Source organism: Solanum verrucosum, unplaced genomic scaffold (genome assembly GCF_900185275.1).
Source record: "Solanum verrucosum unplaced genomic scaffold, falcon-dt-bn FXZP01000103.1, whole genome shotgun sequence".
NCBI lineage: Eukaryota > Viridiplantae > Streptophyta > Magnoliopsida > Solanales > Solanaceae > Solanum > Solanum verrucosum.
This window is the reverse complement of record NW_026020048.1, coordinates 6,608,260-6,621,244: the sequence shown is the minus strand read 5'-3', so window position 1 is coordinate 6,621,244 and position 12,985 is coordinate 6,608,260. Positions and strand designations below refer to the sequence as shown.

The 12,985-nt window shown below is 34.5% G+C and overlaps 3 protein-coding genes across 3 annotated transcripts; 2 read left to right on the top strand and 1 right to left on the bottom strand.

The window, feature by feature from the left end:
- Nucleotides 1-3,383: 3,383 nt before the first annotated feature.
- Nucleotides 3,384-4,381, top strand: LOC125822373 (abscisic acid and environmental stress-inducible protein TAS14-like). The gene is made up of 2 exons (XM_049501768.1): nt 3,384-3,696; nt 3,859-4,381. The coding sequence occupies exons 1-2, from the start codon at nt 3,421-3,423 to the stop codon at nt 4,054-4,056; spliced, it is 474 nt and encodes a 157-aa protein (XP_049357725.1). The 5' UTR covers nt 3,384-3,420; the 3' UTR covers nt 4,057-4,381.
- A 4,018-nt stretch (nt 4,382-8,399) lies between these two features.
- Nucleotides 8,400-9,172, top strand: LOC125822233 (late embryogenesis abundant protein-like). The gene is made up of 2 exons (XM_049501614.1): nt 8,400-8,687; nt 8,782-9,172. Exons 1-2 carry the CDS (start codon nt 8,430-8,432, stop codon nt 8,995-8,997), a joined length of 474 nt encoding a protein of 157 aa, XP_049357571.1. The 5' UTR covers nt 8,400-8,429; the 3' UTR covers nt 8,998-9,172.
- A 1,397-nt stretch (nt 9,173-10,569) lies between these two features.
- LOC125822657 (pentatricopeptide repeat-containing protein At5g44230) lies at nt 10,570-12,544 on the bottom strand. Its single transcript, XM_049502085.1, has one exon. It carries the CDS (start codon nt 12,534-12,536, stop codon nt 10,572-10,574), a length of 1,965 nt encoding a protein of 654 aa, XP_049358042.1. The 5' UTR covers nt 12,537-12,544; the 3' UTR covers nt 10,570-10,571.
- Between the last annotated feature and the right edge of the window lie 441 nt (nt 12,545-12,985).

Here is a 12,985-nt window from a genome sequence, read left to right as displayed (position 1 = left end):
GAATTTATTAAATTTGGTCTAAAAAGTAGTAAGTGGTTGAAATGAAAAAGAGAAACCAAATTGTTCCTCATTTGTAGATTTAAAAATTTCAGCTACTAACAAAATCGACTATACAATGTATAAAACTTCATTAATCTAATTTCATTGAGAGATTTTAACTAAAAAGTGAGTTTAATGGGTAATGAAAGCACCACAGACATACATCTGACCTAATTTGTACAATTAAAAAAAGTTTCTTGAGTTCTTGTAAAGGGTAGCCCTACATCTAAGCACTTCAAACATACTTATTTTACTTAAAATATTTTTTTTAATTTAAATAAAGGGCTATTGGAAACACACGTTCAAGAAGGTTTTGTCTACTGAAAAATAGGAGAAGAAGGTTTTGTCTACTTCAATAGAGATTAATAAGTGATATCTAAGTTATTGTAAATACATGTTTTACGCCTTCAAAAAGTAAATATAGTTAAATTTTCATAACTATTTGCTTTTCTGATTCACCCTTAAATATTTGCACGATGTTCTCGAGTAGGTTCAAGATTTTTGTTGAACTTTAACTTCGTTTATTTTTGTAAATTTTGAAGGAATATTGTAATTTAATTCAACTTATACAATTTTTAACGAACAAAGTTACTTGATAGTATTGATTTTCTTCTGTTGCAACACTTTCCTTGTGCCGTGTGTTCTTTCTGATTGGCATACCATAATCACAAAAGGAGGATTAACTGTAATGCTTTACATTGAAAAGGGGATTTCCATAATTAAGTTCACCATGGAGAAAGAAACTTGTTATAATTAGGTGAATTATAATACTAGCATTTGATTATTAATTTGCAAGTAGACTCTTTTATCAACAAATCATTAACCGTTCATTACCTTCCCAAATTAATTAGTTGCTCACACCAATTTCCATGTGATTGTTATGCATATGTAAGCAATCACGAGTACCTTCTTTAATTTTATTTTAAACTTTAAACAAACAAATTAACACTTAAACAAATTAGGATAGTCGTTTTTTGCGGAATAATAATACTGACAAAAGAAACAATGCAGATGGTAGTCCACTAGAATTTTCTCAAGAGTATAATTAAGCAATTGTACATGTCAAGTTTTTTTTTTTCCATTTGTTTATTCTTAATCTGATTGTCTTACACCCCTCAAAGTATAATTAGTGATTCCTAATCAAAATTAACTAAAGATCCATATCTGTCGGTGACGTGAGCTAGTCTTTTTCCAGAATAAAGTAAAAGAGCACCGATTTCAAAATTCAGACCAATTAAGGGCCGTTCATTTAATTAACTAGATAATTAATTAATTAATTTGTAAGAGAAGTGGCATGTAACGTGTACAGCCTGTCGATGGAGACTAATGGCCTCCCAAATCAAAAGTCATAACATCCAGTTAGTCCGTACTTAAGTGATTCTGGTACTTTGATTTGGTTTAATTAATTAGGTATTGCTGTCTCACTCTTTTTTTCCCTACAATTATAAGCATGTGATTAGCAATACAAGCATATCTTGGAGCATAATCTGCATAAAAATTAGGGTAAACTACTTTATTCCTTTAAAATCTGATTGCATGTTAGGTTAGACCATGATATTTACCAGTATTAAGTCATGAACACACTAGTATTAGATCATGTGGACAGCCATATATACCACATGCTTTTACTGGACATAAATGTCAAATAGTACGTTTGAGTTATTTGAAAATTAGTTTTAGATGTTGGGCTTGATAAAATTGTTTAAACTGATATACTAAAAATAAACCCTCTTCAAAACCAAAAAAAAAAATTATACTAATAAACAATGACAACGCTAGACATTTTCTACACAGCAGGATAGCACACGTGAATGAGAAATGCAAAAAAAATTGACGATGAATTTGTATGGGATCGTCTAAGAGCATATATTATGATGTATGGTAACATGTTTCATCAAAATCTCTAAGAACTGAACCGCAATCATCTTTCACAAATAAATATAGGTATTCGTCCCATTACTGGTAATTGTATCTTTTATTATATATATGCATGGAGGAGGTCCTTCTCATGGTGAATTTACTCTAGTAAGTTCTTCTATCAGACCCATATATGGTATTTGTGGCTTGTTTCCATCACTGAATAGGACATCTTTTTATGGTGAAAATAAGCAAAGGTTAGTTAGTGCCAACTGCCAAGACAAGGTGGAAAATTTGGTGGAATTAATTAAGGCTTGCGGGAACTGCATGTACGTCCAAACAGGCCTCGAAAAAAAGGTTATTATGTCTTGCTTTCCTTTTCCACTCAAATGTCAAATGTATGGTATGGCATCTATTGTGCTTAGCCCTTATTCCCTTACCTAGTCATGAAAATGTCCAATTCATTGGGCTCTTAAAAGTCCATTGGGCCGGAGACCCATTTCCCTAGATAGTGTATTAGTAACGACGTGATACTGGAGTAAATGTTGGGTCATCCAATAAGAAATACTGTCAAGCCCAAAATGGCTCAAATAAAGAAGGAATGAGAGTTTAAGTACAATATATATTAGAAAATATGTATATTTGAGACTTGGAGAAATAATAATATATTGTTACAATAAGTTAATTAAATTTTATATATTGATAGTTTAAATTTTGTCACATTATCATAAACTTTGTATATGATATACATGGATTCAATTCCGACTCTCCTCTTCCCTTCCACTAATGTAATAAAAAAATAAATAGGAATTAAATCACACAAAACAAAATGACAGTACGGAAGATGAACTCATATTTGTTAGTATCTGATCTGATAACATTCATGTGCCGGGTTTGCATATTTTATCCAGCAAATCATCCAAAAACTGTACATTCTTATCGTTATGGGCGGCCCAAAGGAAAATGAAGGTTATCCTTATACATTACTGGAATTATGAGTCATAGTTTTGTTGCCTCTCTTACTATGCCACGTTTACGGCTATTATAGACTGCAAAGAGTGTTGAAATGTCGGTACGTACAAAAATGAATTTTCCCGATCTTCCCTTCCTTGGATGTAGCGCCTAATTTGCGAAGTGTCCTCCTAATTATTTATTAATTTTACTTTCTTCAGTTATAAAATCTTTATGACCAGTCAATATATTACACTTGGCTTCCAGTCTATGCTCTTAAATGTCACTCAGTCCAGTTCCGTAAGTTTCAATGTTTGGGTTTTAGTTAAATATCTCCTTATCCATTCTTTATTTATGCCGACACTCTCACACTTGTCTCCAACTTTCTGCTGCCACGATCCCGCTAAATACTCAACTCCATTACTCGCTTAACACCTGTTGTGCCTCCAATTAGCCTTTACTACTTTTACTTTCCCTATATAAATCCCTACTCCCTGAACCTCAATTCCATAACAAAAACCATACCTGCAATAGTAAAAAAATCAAACAAGTGTTTTTTAATTTTGATCAAAGATGGCACAATACGGCAACCAAGACCAAATGCGCAAGACTGATGAATATGAAAACCATGTCCAAGAAACTGCAGGAGCCTATGGAACTCATCAAGATACCGGTATGGGAGGCATGCAGGCTGGTACTGGTGGTATGATGGGGGGCATGGGTACTGGTGGAGAATATGGAACTCAAGGTACCGGTACCGGTATGGGTATGGGTACTGGTGGAACTCAAGGCATGGCCCATCACCATGAGGGGCAACAGCAGCTTCGTCGATCCGACAGCTCTAGCTCGGTAAGTTTCGTTAATCCAGTATTTGCATTGAACACATATTTTAAAATATAAACGAGTGATCATATTACAAGTAGTCGTAAAACTTAATATTATATGAAATTAAACATATTTCATGACATTCTAATTATGGCATGTGATATATTCTTTTAAAATTATCATCAGTCGGAGGATGATGGAGAAGGTGGGAGGAGAAAGAAGGGGATGAAGGAGAAGATAATGGAGAAGATGCCAGGAGGAGGACATGGCAAGCAGGAAGGTGAGTATGGCGCTCAACATGGACAAACAACAGGTTATGGTACTACTCAAGAGAAGAAAGGAATGATGGACAAAATCAAGGACAAGATCCCTGGGATGCATTGAGAATACACCTTTGTTTTCATTTCCATCTTATAAATCATGAATAAGTATTAGTGCTTGATTTTATTTCATGCACTAATTAGTAGTAATCGTCATGTGAGTTATCTAATTACGTACGTTGTGTGTTTAAAGTCGTGTAAGGGCAGTGTGCTCACGCTATATATATGTGTGTATTGGCGGCCATGCCCTGCCCCTTCTGTATTTTTAAAGAAGAATATTGCTTCTATATGCTTGGAAAGCAATGATCGATGTCCATATGCATCATGTTAATGTGTGCATGTGATGTCCTGTACGTGTTTAATAATATGATAATGTAGTTTGAGTTTAAGTTGTGTTATACATATACATTTCTTTTGAGTTCAAGTTTCATGCTTTAATTAATTAAGAGAGTTGAAAATACGGTATAGAAAATGATTTCTTTATCATCACATACAAATCAAAGAAGTAGAGCATTTTGCTGCTATAGCAAATAATTTCTAAAATTGTTCCTCCCGAGGGCTCTGTTTATTTAGACCTTGGGCTACCAATCCTTATTATTGGACATGGTTCATGACGGATCCGGCTCCTCTCTATTTCCTTTCTCTTCATTTTGCTCAAGTTCTTGTTTGGATGTGAGACACATGGTATAAGTAAAAATTAATAGTTAAGATTTAATGGATTGAAATAAGATTCTAATTATGATTTAGATAATTAATATTTCATAAAAAAAATAGCAATGCCATAATCATAATTCATAAGTCATAACACTATAATATCTTATCCATAAATATATTATAAAAAACTTTTCTCTTTTCTAATTTTTTTTTTCTGCGAGTATTTATCTTCTGTTTTTTTTTAAAAAAAAAAATGAGTTAAGTCTTAGATAGCAACTTTGAACTTTCTCTTTAAAATTAGTTTATCACATATAATTAATAGCAAAAATACTCGGAGGGAATCTTTTTTAGAAAAAGAGAAATTATTTTAGAATATATTTATGGACAAAAATAGAAGATAATACTGGTAAGAAAAAAATTAGAAAAAGAGAATTTTTTTTAATAATATATTTATGAAAAAGATAATATATTGTTATGATTGTGGTATTGTTATTTTTCTTATGAAATATTAATTATCTAAATCATAATTAGAATCTTATTTTAATTTTAATTCAATTACAGTAAATCTTAACCATTAATTTTTATTTATGCCACGTGTCTCACATCCAAGCAAGAACTTGGGAAAAATGGAGAGAAGGGAAATGGAAAGGAGCCGGATCCGTCCATAACCCCTAATCTGTAATTTTTATTTTTATTTGTTTAGTATTAATTTAGCACACATGTTTAAAAACAATAAATAGAATGAAAATTCTATTATATTACTCTATAAATATAACCAATTGAATGTTTTGAAAAATGATTATAGATAATAATAATAAGGACAAATCATCTCTTAATTTGTGAAATCAGGCAAGTAAAATTAGACATTTATTTGAATAAATGCGAACAATTAAAATTAAAAGTAGACAGATTGAGAATATGTTCATGCATCAAAAGGTCAAAAGGTGGAAGGATTTTTAACTCCTAATCCTTAAAAAGATCAACTTTAAGGAAGATAATTATTTTGGTGGTAACAGTACGGGACAGTTATTTTTCAGTCCTATAATTATAAAAAAAAAATTCATTACCATGGAGTTTCATGCTTCACTATGTGAAATTTCAAATTAGGCCCCATCAACTGAAGAATGGAGAAGGCAATTTTGTCATTGATAGACTTGGCCAAACTGCAAAATAAAAAAGGATCAAAACATTGGAAGACCTCTGGATCAGCCCCATTTCGGTATTGGGAAAATTAGTAAACTAGTCAAACTTTCTAACATAATTATTAAAAACATTTACACTTTAAAATAATTATTGAAAATGTCAATATGTCAATATTTTAGCAAATAAAATGTATCCTAATATAATTGATTTTCTTTCCTTTTATTTCTCAAATCAATCCCCACATTCAACTAATTTTACTCCCCTATACGTGAAAAAGAAGAAAAAAAACTCCCATTACCCACTTTCCCCTCTTTCTAGGTTTTTACCCCAAATTCTTCCTTTCTCTCTAGAGTTTTTCACCATCGTTCTCTCCTTTTCTTGTGAAAATTACCTTTTCTACTTTCCTCCAATTTGTTCAAGAAATCTCACAATTCCTTCAAAATATTTTTCACCCACGAATAAAGGTAAATACATTGTCACCAAGTATATTTTGATTTCCAAAATTGAGTGCCGAAGAATTCGAAAAATTTGTTGAAGACCAAGTTGAGGAAGAACAATTTCCTATTAGTTTGTTTTGTATTTATAGTTTTTTTTAGAATTTTGTATCCTTTCTCAATTAATATTCAAATATGTATATGCTATTAATATTTGTATTCATTCAAAATCTCATGTTGCATAGTTTATGAATCTTGTATTTGTTCCTAAATTGAATTTATCACAAAGGTATGTCAACTAGATATGTATTTTATTTATAAGAAGAACAACTTCCTATTGGTTTGTTTATATAAATTTTTTAAAGAATTTTGTATCCTTTCTCAATTTGTATTCAAAATCGTATGTAAATTATTAATATTTGTATTCATTCAAAAATCATGTTGCATAGGTTATAAATATGGTATTGTTCCTAATTTGTATTCATTCTAAAGGTATGTCAACTAGTTATGTATTTTATTTAAAAATGATTGCAACAAATATTCACTTATTCCTTTTCAGTTTTATATTTCATTCTCACTTTTTCATCATACAGTTTTTTGTATTTTATATATTATTATACAAAATACTACATAAAAACTAGAATGAATACAAACACAAATAAAATACATATTGGAATGAATACGACTTAAGAAAGGATACAAGATTTTGAAGGAAAAAAAAATACACAGTGAAAAAATACATGAATACAAATACGTTTTTCAAAGAACTATAGATTCATTTGGCATAACTACTGGAATGAATACAAATTAATAAAAAAAAACAAGTTTCATTATACAAAATACAACGTGAAAACTATAATGAGTACAAATAATATACATATTGGAATGAATACGATTTTAAAAAGGTTACAAAATTCTGGAAAACAAAAATACATTGTGAAAAAGGCACACATTTGAGTTTTCTTTAAAAATGTAACTGATGAGAAAATTAAGTGATATTTTATTATTTTTTTTGAAATATTCTCCCTTAATTTTCTTCCTTATGTTATTAAATAATTGTATTCTTTCAAATTAAAAAAATTAAGAAATACATAAATCAGTATATAACAAACTAAAATATTGACACTTTTAATAAATATTGAAAATATGGCTAAAGGATCCTATTAAATGCTAAAATATTGACATTTTGAAAATTTTCCCATTGGTATTATCACGGGACCCAAAATTTCAAGAGTATTTAAAGCCCAAGTCCAGCAAGCCTAATAACCCTTTGAAGATCGTTGATCTCATTTAGGCCCTGTAAATGCAAGACTCACATTCCTAACATTTTCGTCCAATGGGCTACATTCTCACTCGAGAGAGCATTTCTACCTCTCCTAGAACTAGAACCTAGTGGACCATAGCTTCTCATATTTGTAAGTAAAAATTGAAACTAACAGTTCTTAATAAGCTTCTTATGAACTTGATAAATAAGCATATGCCTCCCTATGACTATTAGTTAGCTTCCATCAACCTGTTTATTGGTCAGTACGGCCTCCTCCAAAATTTGGATTCTTAAAAGTTAGACGTGATACCATAAGTTTTATTAATTCTCTGCGCAAAATTATTTAAATTTGCATGTATGAGCTTTATATAGGTATTATTTGGTGAGCTTTGCTGAAATTTATTTGGTAAGTCAGGTCTTAATGATAGCAAATAAGATGCTCCACTGATCACAATCAGTGGCGAACACATGATTTTTTTCCAGGCGATCTCTTATTAGGCGAATCTGGGGCACCTAACCACTAGGCCATTCATCCTTTTGGTATTTTTACCTTTTATTTTTGTTTAAATCCTCCAGACTGGTAAACATATAAGACATGATTTTATACCGCAGTTTCCGATCGAGTAACTTCGAAATTAAGTCTCTTAGCTTCCAGTAGCAGAATTTGACCGCAAATGCCGAATCTTATCTCAACGCCGACAGAGGAAAAAACGTGTCAGTCTGTGATGTTGCCACATTCATGCCGACTGTTTAATTCACGCAACACCTGTGATGCTCTGGTGCCATGCATGCACCTCCACTTCTTCCACACCCTTATCTTTTATTTTGTTTTTCCATCCCTATATCTATCCCGTTTTCGCACTCGAATTTTATAATATTTACACTTTATCGAATACTCTCAACAGAATTAGATACAATTGTGTATAAAAAAAAAACATAATCATGGCGCACTATGAGAACCAATATAGTGCAGGGCAGGCTCTGCAGACGGACGAATACGGCAACCCAGTCCGCCAAACTGACGAGTATGGCAACCCAATCCAGCAGACTGGAGGGACCATGGGAGGATATGGAACCACCGGTACCGGCTATGGAACTCAGGCTGGACACACCACTGGCGTACTTGGTGGGGATCAACGCCAGCATGGTACTCTCGGTGGCATGCTTCACCGTTCTGGCAGCTCTAGTTCCAGCAGCTCTGTAAGTTAATTATCTTTTGTTTCGACTAACCTCTTCTTAATCTGTATGTCGCTCACTCTTAATAATGTTTAACGTGTGTGTTTTGCTTTTGAAGTCTGAGGATGATGGACACGGCGGTAGAAGGAAGAAGAAAGGGATAAAGGACAAGGTTAAGGAGAAATTGCCAGGAGGTCACAGAGACGACCTAGCACATTCAACTGCAACAACTACCACTACTGGTTATGGTATGGAAGGCACTCATGAGAAGAAGGGAATTATGGAGAAGATTAAGGACAAGCTTCCAGGCCATCATGGCCCTGGACACCACTAGGAATTAAAGCTGTGGCTGAAAGAATAAATCCTTTTAAATATACACATGTAAAATGTTTGGTTAAATACTTGTGTTAGTAGTTGTTTCTGTTTGTCCTTGCTGTGTCTTGAAGCGTGGCCTTTTATGTGAATAATAAAGTCACGCTAGCCTCTTTTAAGTGCTAGTGGAAGCATAATCACACATGTAACAAGTCTTTTAAGTATGTTGAATCATGTACCTCATCATAAATTAATAATAATGCGTTGTGAATGTATCTAAGTTCATATGGCACCAACTGCTTTCTTTCCTGGGAATTCGACTTAAAATCAATGACGGTTGGATATGTGGATGATGAATGGTTTTTAACAATGACCAAATAGATAACATGAGACCGTAATGGAATGATTATTAGTATTCATCCTCTTTATTTATTAATCCGTGATGCAACTAATTGCGGGGTTAAAACTAGGTGAGGAACATGTGAGAACCAATACTCGGTACTGTTATAACGATGCCTTTCTTAAAAAATAAAATTAAACTACTCCTGGGAAGTATAAAGATTACAAGGGCGAGAATTGGAATCACCAAAGTGAAAGTAATAAATTCTATGCTCGGCCTCGTAAGTACGAAATTGCAATAAATTCTAGCCTATTCACAGATGCCTGAACTCGTTTTATAACGATCTCAAAATGCCCCTCTGCTTCCTGCGTTGTGTCATGCCTCTAGCCTTCGCTGGTTTCTACTAATAGCATATACTCTGCTGCTAGTTAACGTAGTTTTCCTTCATATTGAAGCCCACATGGCATCAAATTTGATTCATGCGTGCATCCACATATTCCAATTTCAATATCTATCTGATCTTAGCCTGTGCGACAGTCAGCGTTGGTCAACCAAACGGGATGGAGAATTAAACATGAGTAATCCTGAAAGTTGATGGAACATTTCATCTGCCACACAAACTGATTTTGAAATAAAGATTTCAGTCCAATAGTTACTGGATTCTTATCTCTTCTGAACCCACACAGGGTACCAACTTCAGAATTGTGCCTTTTTCAGTCTTTTGCTGCAACAAGCTTCCTGCTGAACTTTGGCCAACAAGTTGTAGTAAGCAAAATGCCTGTAATGTGCCAGATCTTGCCAGATTATATGATATCTCCCTGTTTAGAACCCAAAGATGCCTTGAGAAACACATACTAAGCAGCTTATCTGAAACATGTAAAATCATAACATTCAAAGTCACTTGAACTATGAAAAAGGGAATGAGTATCGACTGTCGTTAAAAGCTTTGCAAGAATGCCTGAAGGCTAGTAAAAACTGTATCAGGTGATCGTGCAATTTTGAACTGTCACTGAATGTTGAAAATTATTTATATGCAGTATAATTACATGTTATATAACTTGGCACCTGATATTATACACAATTCTGGAACTCAGATCTTCCCTTGAATGAATTAATCATATCCTTCAGTTGAACAAGAAGTCCAATTCCTCACAATTGTGTGGCACTTGTGACCGAGTAATGGCCATTTCCAAAGAAAAAGGATTCTTTAAACTAACATAGACTGGGACTTGAGAGATCTCAAGTAGTTCTATTAATTACCAAAAGTTACCACAAGAGCATACACCATTATGGAAATGGTGAAATCTCTTGTTATCCCTTACAATAATCTCCCTGCCAGTGATTTGAGATGCACCGCACATGAATGAGTGGCAATCTTCACAGATTCTTAGATTTTTCATGATCCTGATGGTAGACCCAGCAGAATCAGTGATGAGCAGCCCATATGCCAAAGCCAGCTTCTCACTATGTGTGAGAAGTATTCGCCTTTTATGTTCTTCATTCAGATCATAAGGCACAGAGCTTAAGTTTGGCTCGTAGCCATGTGACTTAAGCCGACCAATAAGGTCCTCAAGTGCTTCCTTAATCTCTTTCGAGTTTGGGTGGGTCATATCACCAGCATAGAACTCATGAATCACTCCCTCTGTGCCTTCAATCCAGCTGCGTGAAGGGTCCTTTCTCAGCAGTTTTTGTTTTATTGATTTCCTTACCCCTAAAACATCTTCCCACCTTCCAGCTGAAGCATATGTATTGGCAAGCAAGACATAGTTACCAATGCTATCAGGTTCAAGCTCAAATAAACGGTTGGCAGCAACTTCTGCAATATCAGGATTACCATGAATCCGACAAGCTCCTAGCAGGGCTCCCCAGACACCACTATTAGGCTCCATAGGCATAGCTTTGATAAGCTCAAGAGCCTCTTCTAGTTGCCCAGCCCTGCCAAGGAGATCAATCATGCAAGCATAGTGTTCTACTGATGGTTCAACACCATAATGTTTCTCCATTATATCAAACAGGTGTCGACCCCGTTCTACCAAACCTGCATGAGTACAAGCCATAAGAACACCAATGAATGTCACCTTATTAGGCTCTACGTCAGTTTTCACCATTTCTTCGAATAAATCTAGTGCAGCATTCGCGCATCCATGCATTGCAAAACCCATAATCATCGAACTATATGAGAACACATTCTTTTCCTTCATCTTCACAAAAACCTTGTATGCTTCCTCCACATTCCCACACTTGGAGTACATATCAATCAATGCAGAACCCACCATAACATGATTGGCAGGTCCAAAACCATATCCCTCAGCCATATCACAAACCCAATTTGCATACTTAGCAGCCCCTAACTGTGCACAAGCTGAAATAACCCCAACTAATGTCAACTCATCAGTCTCAATACCTTCAGACTGCATTCTATGGAAGAACGCCAATGCCTCCCTTGGTTTAGCATTCTGTGCAAAACCTGACACCATAGCCGTCCATGCAACCAAATCTTTCACAGGCAATCTCTCAAACAGCTCAGCAGCTGCCGCCATATCTCCAGACTTTGAATATGCAACAATTAACGAAGTCCACGAAATCACATCCCTCTCAGACATTTCATCGAACACCTTTCGACCACAATCCAACCAGCCACATTTTACATACATATCAATCAAAATATTATGAACAAACAAATCTTTACAGAACCCACCAAGCTTTATGTTCTGACAATGGATCTGCTTACCTAAATTCAACTCAAGCCCATCGCTAGAACCCTTGAGCAAAGCCGTCAAAGTAAAAGAAACAGGCGATATACTTTCCCCTCTCATAGCATTATACAAACACACTGCCTCTTTCAATGGTCCTTGAATTGAATAACCGCGAATTAACGCGGTCCATAGAAAAGGGTTGCGGTATTCCACTTGATGAAACACAAGACGGGGATATGGGTCCATTGGGACATTGATTTTTGTGAGCATACGGAGTAGCTTTGCGAGAACATAGCAACATTGGTCAAGACCTCTGCGAATAACGTGAGCATGTACTTGTTTGATCTGATTTAGGCTGCTACAGTTGTCAAGAAGTGAGACTAGATGAGATTCCAAGAGTTTTGTCTCTTGAAGCCGGGAAAATGGAACGAAGGGCTGCAAAGCTTCTGAGTTTCCGAGCTCGTAGCTTTTGGATATTGGAATAGGGTTCCTTGATGCGATCAGCTTCCGAGCAAGTGAAACCATTACATGCAAAGCTACTAAGGTCTTCAGTTGAAACAAAATGAAACCAGAAGGACTATGGAGAGCTAACTTCTCTTATATATCATGGTTCCAATAATCTAAATTTTTAACAGTTGTGGGAGTTGCAGGAACATAGAGATGTTAGATTGATCAACTAATACGATTTTTTATTTTTTTTATTGATCAACTAACATGAAGTTGGCTTGTGTCCATAATTTAGCTCATTTCAGCTCAAATAATTTTTGAATGGTCAAGCCTTTCACCAAATTTGCAACATTTTTGGTCATAGATGGTCGACCGATGTAATTACTTGAGATGCGTCCAAAATGACTCAAACATCAATTTTGAAGTACGTTTTTGTGTGTGCTAGTTGCTGATGGAAGAGATACTTTAGGCTTTCTCGACCCAAAAAGGAAACCCCCACTTTCTACTTGCAAGAAATACAGGTCAAA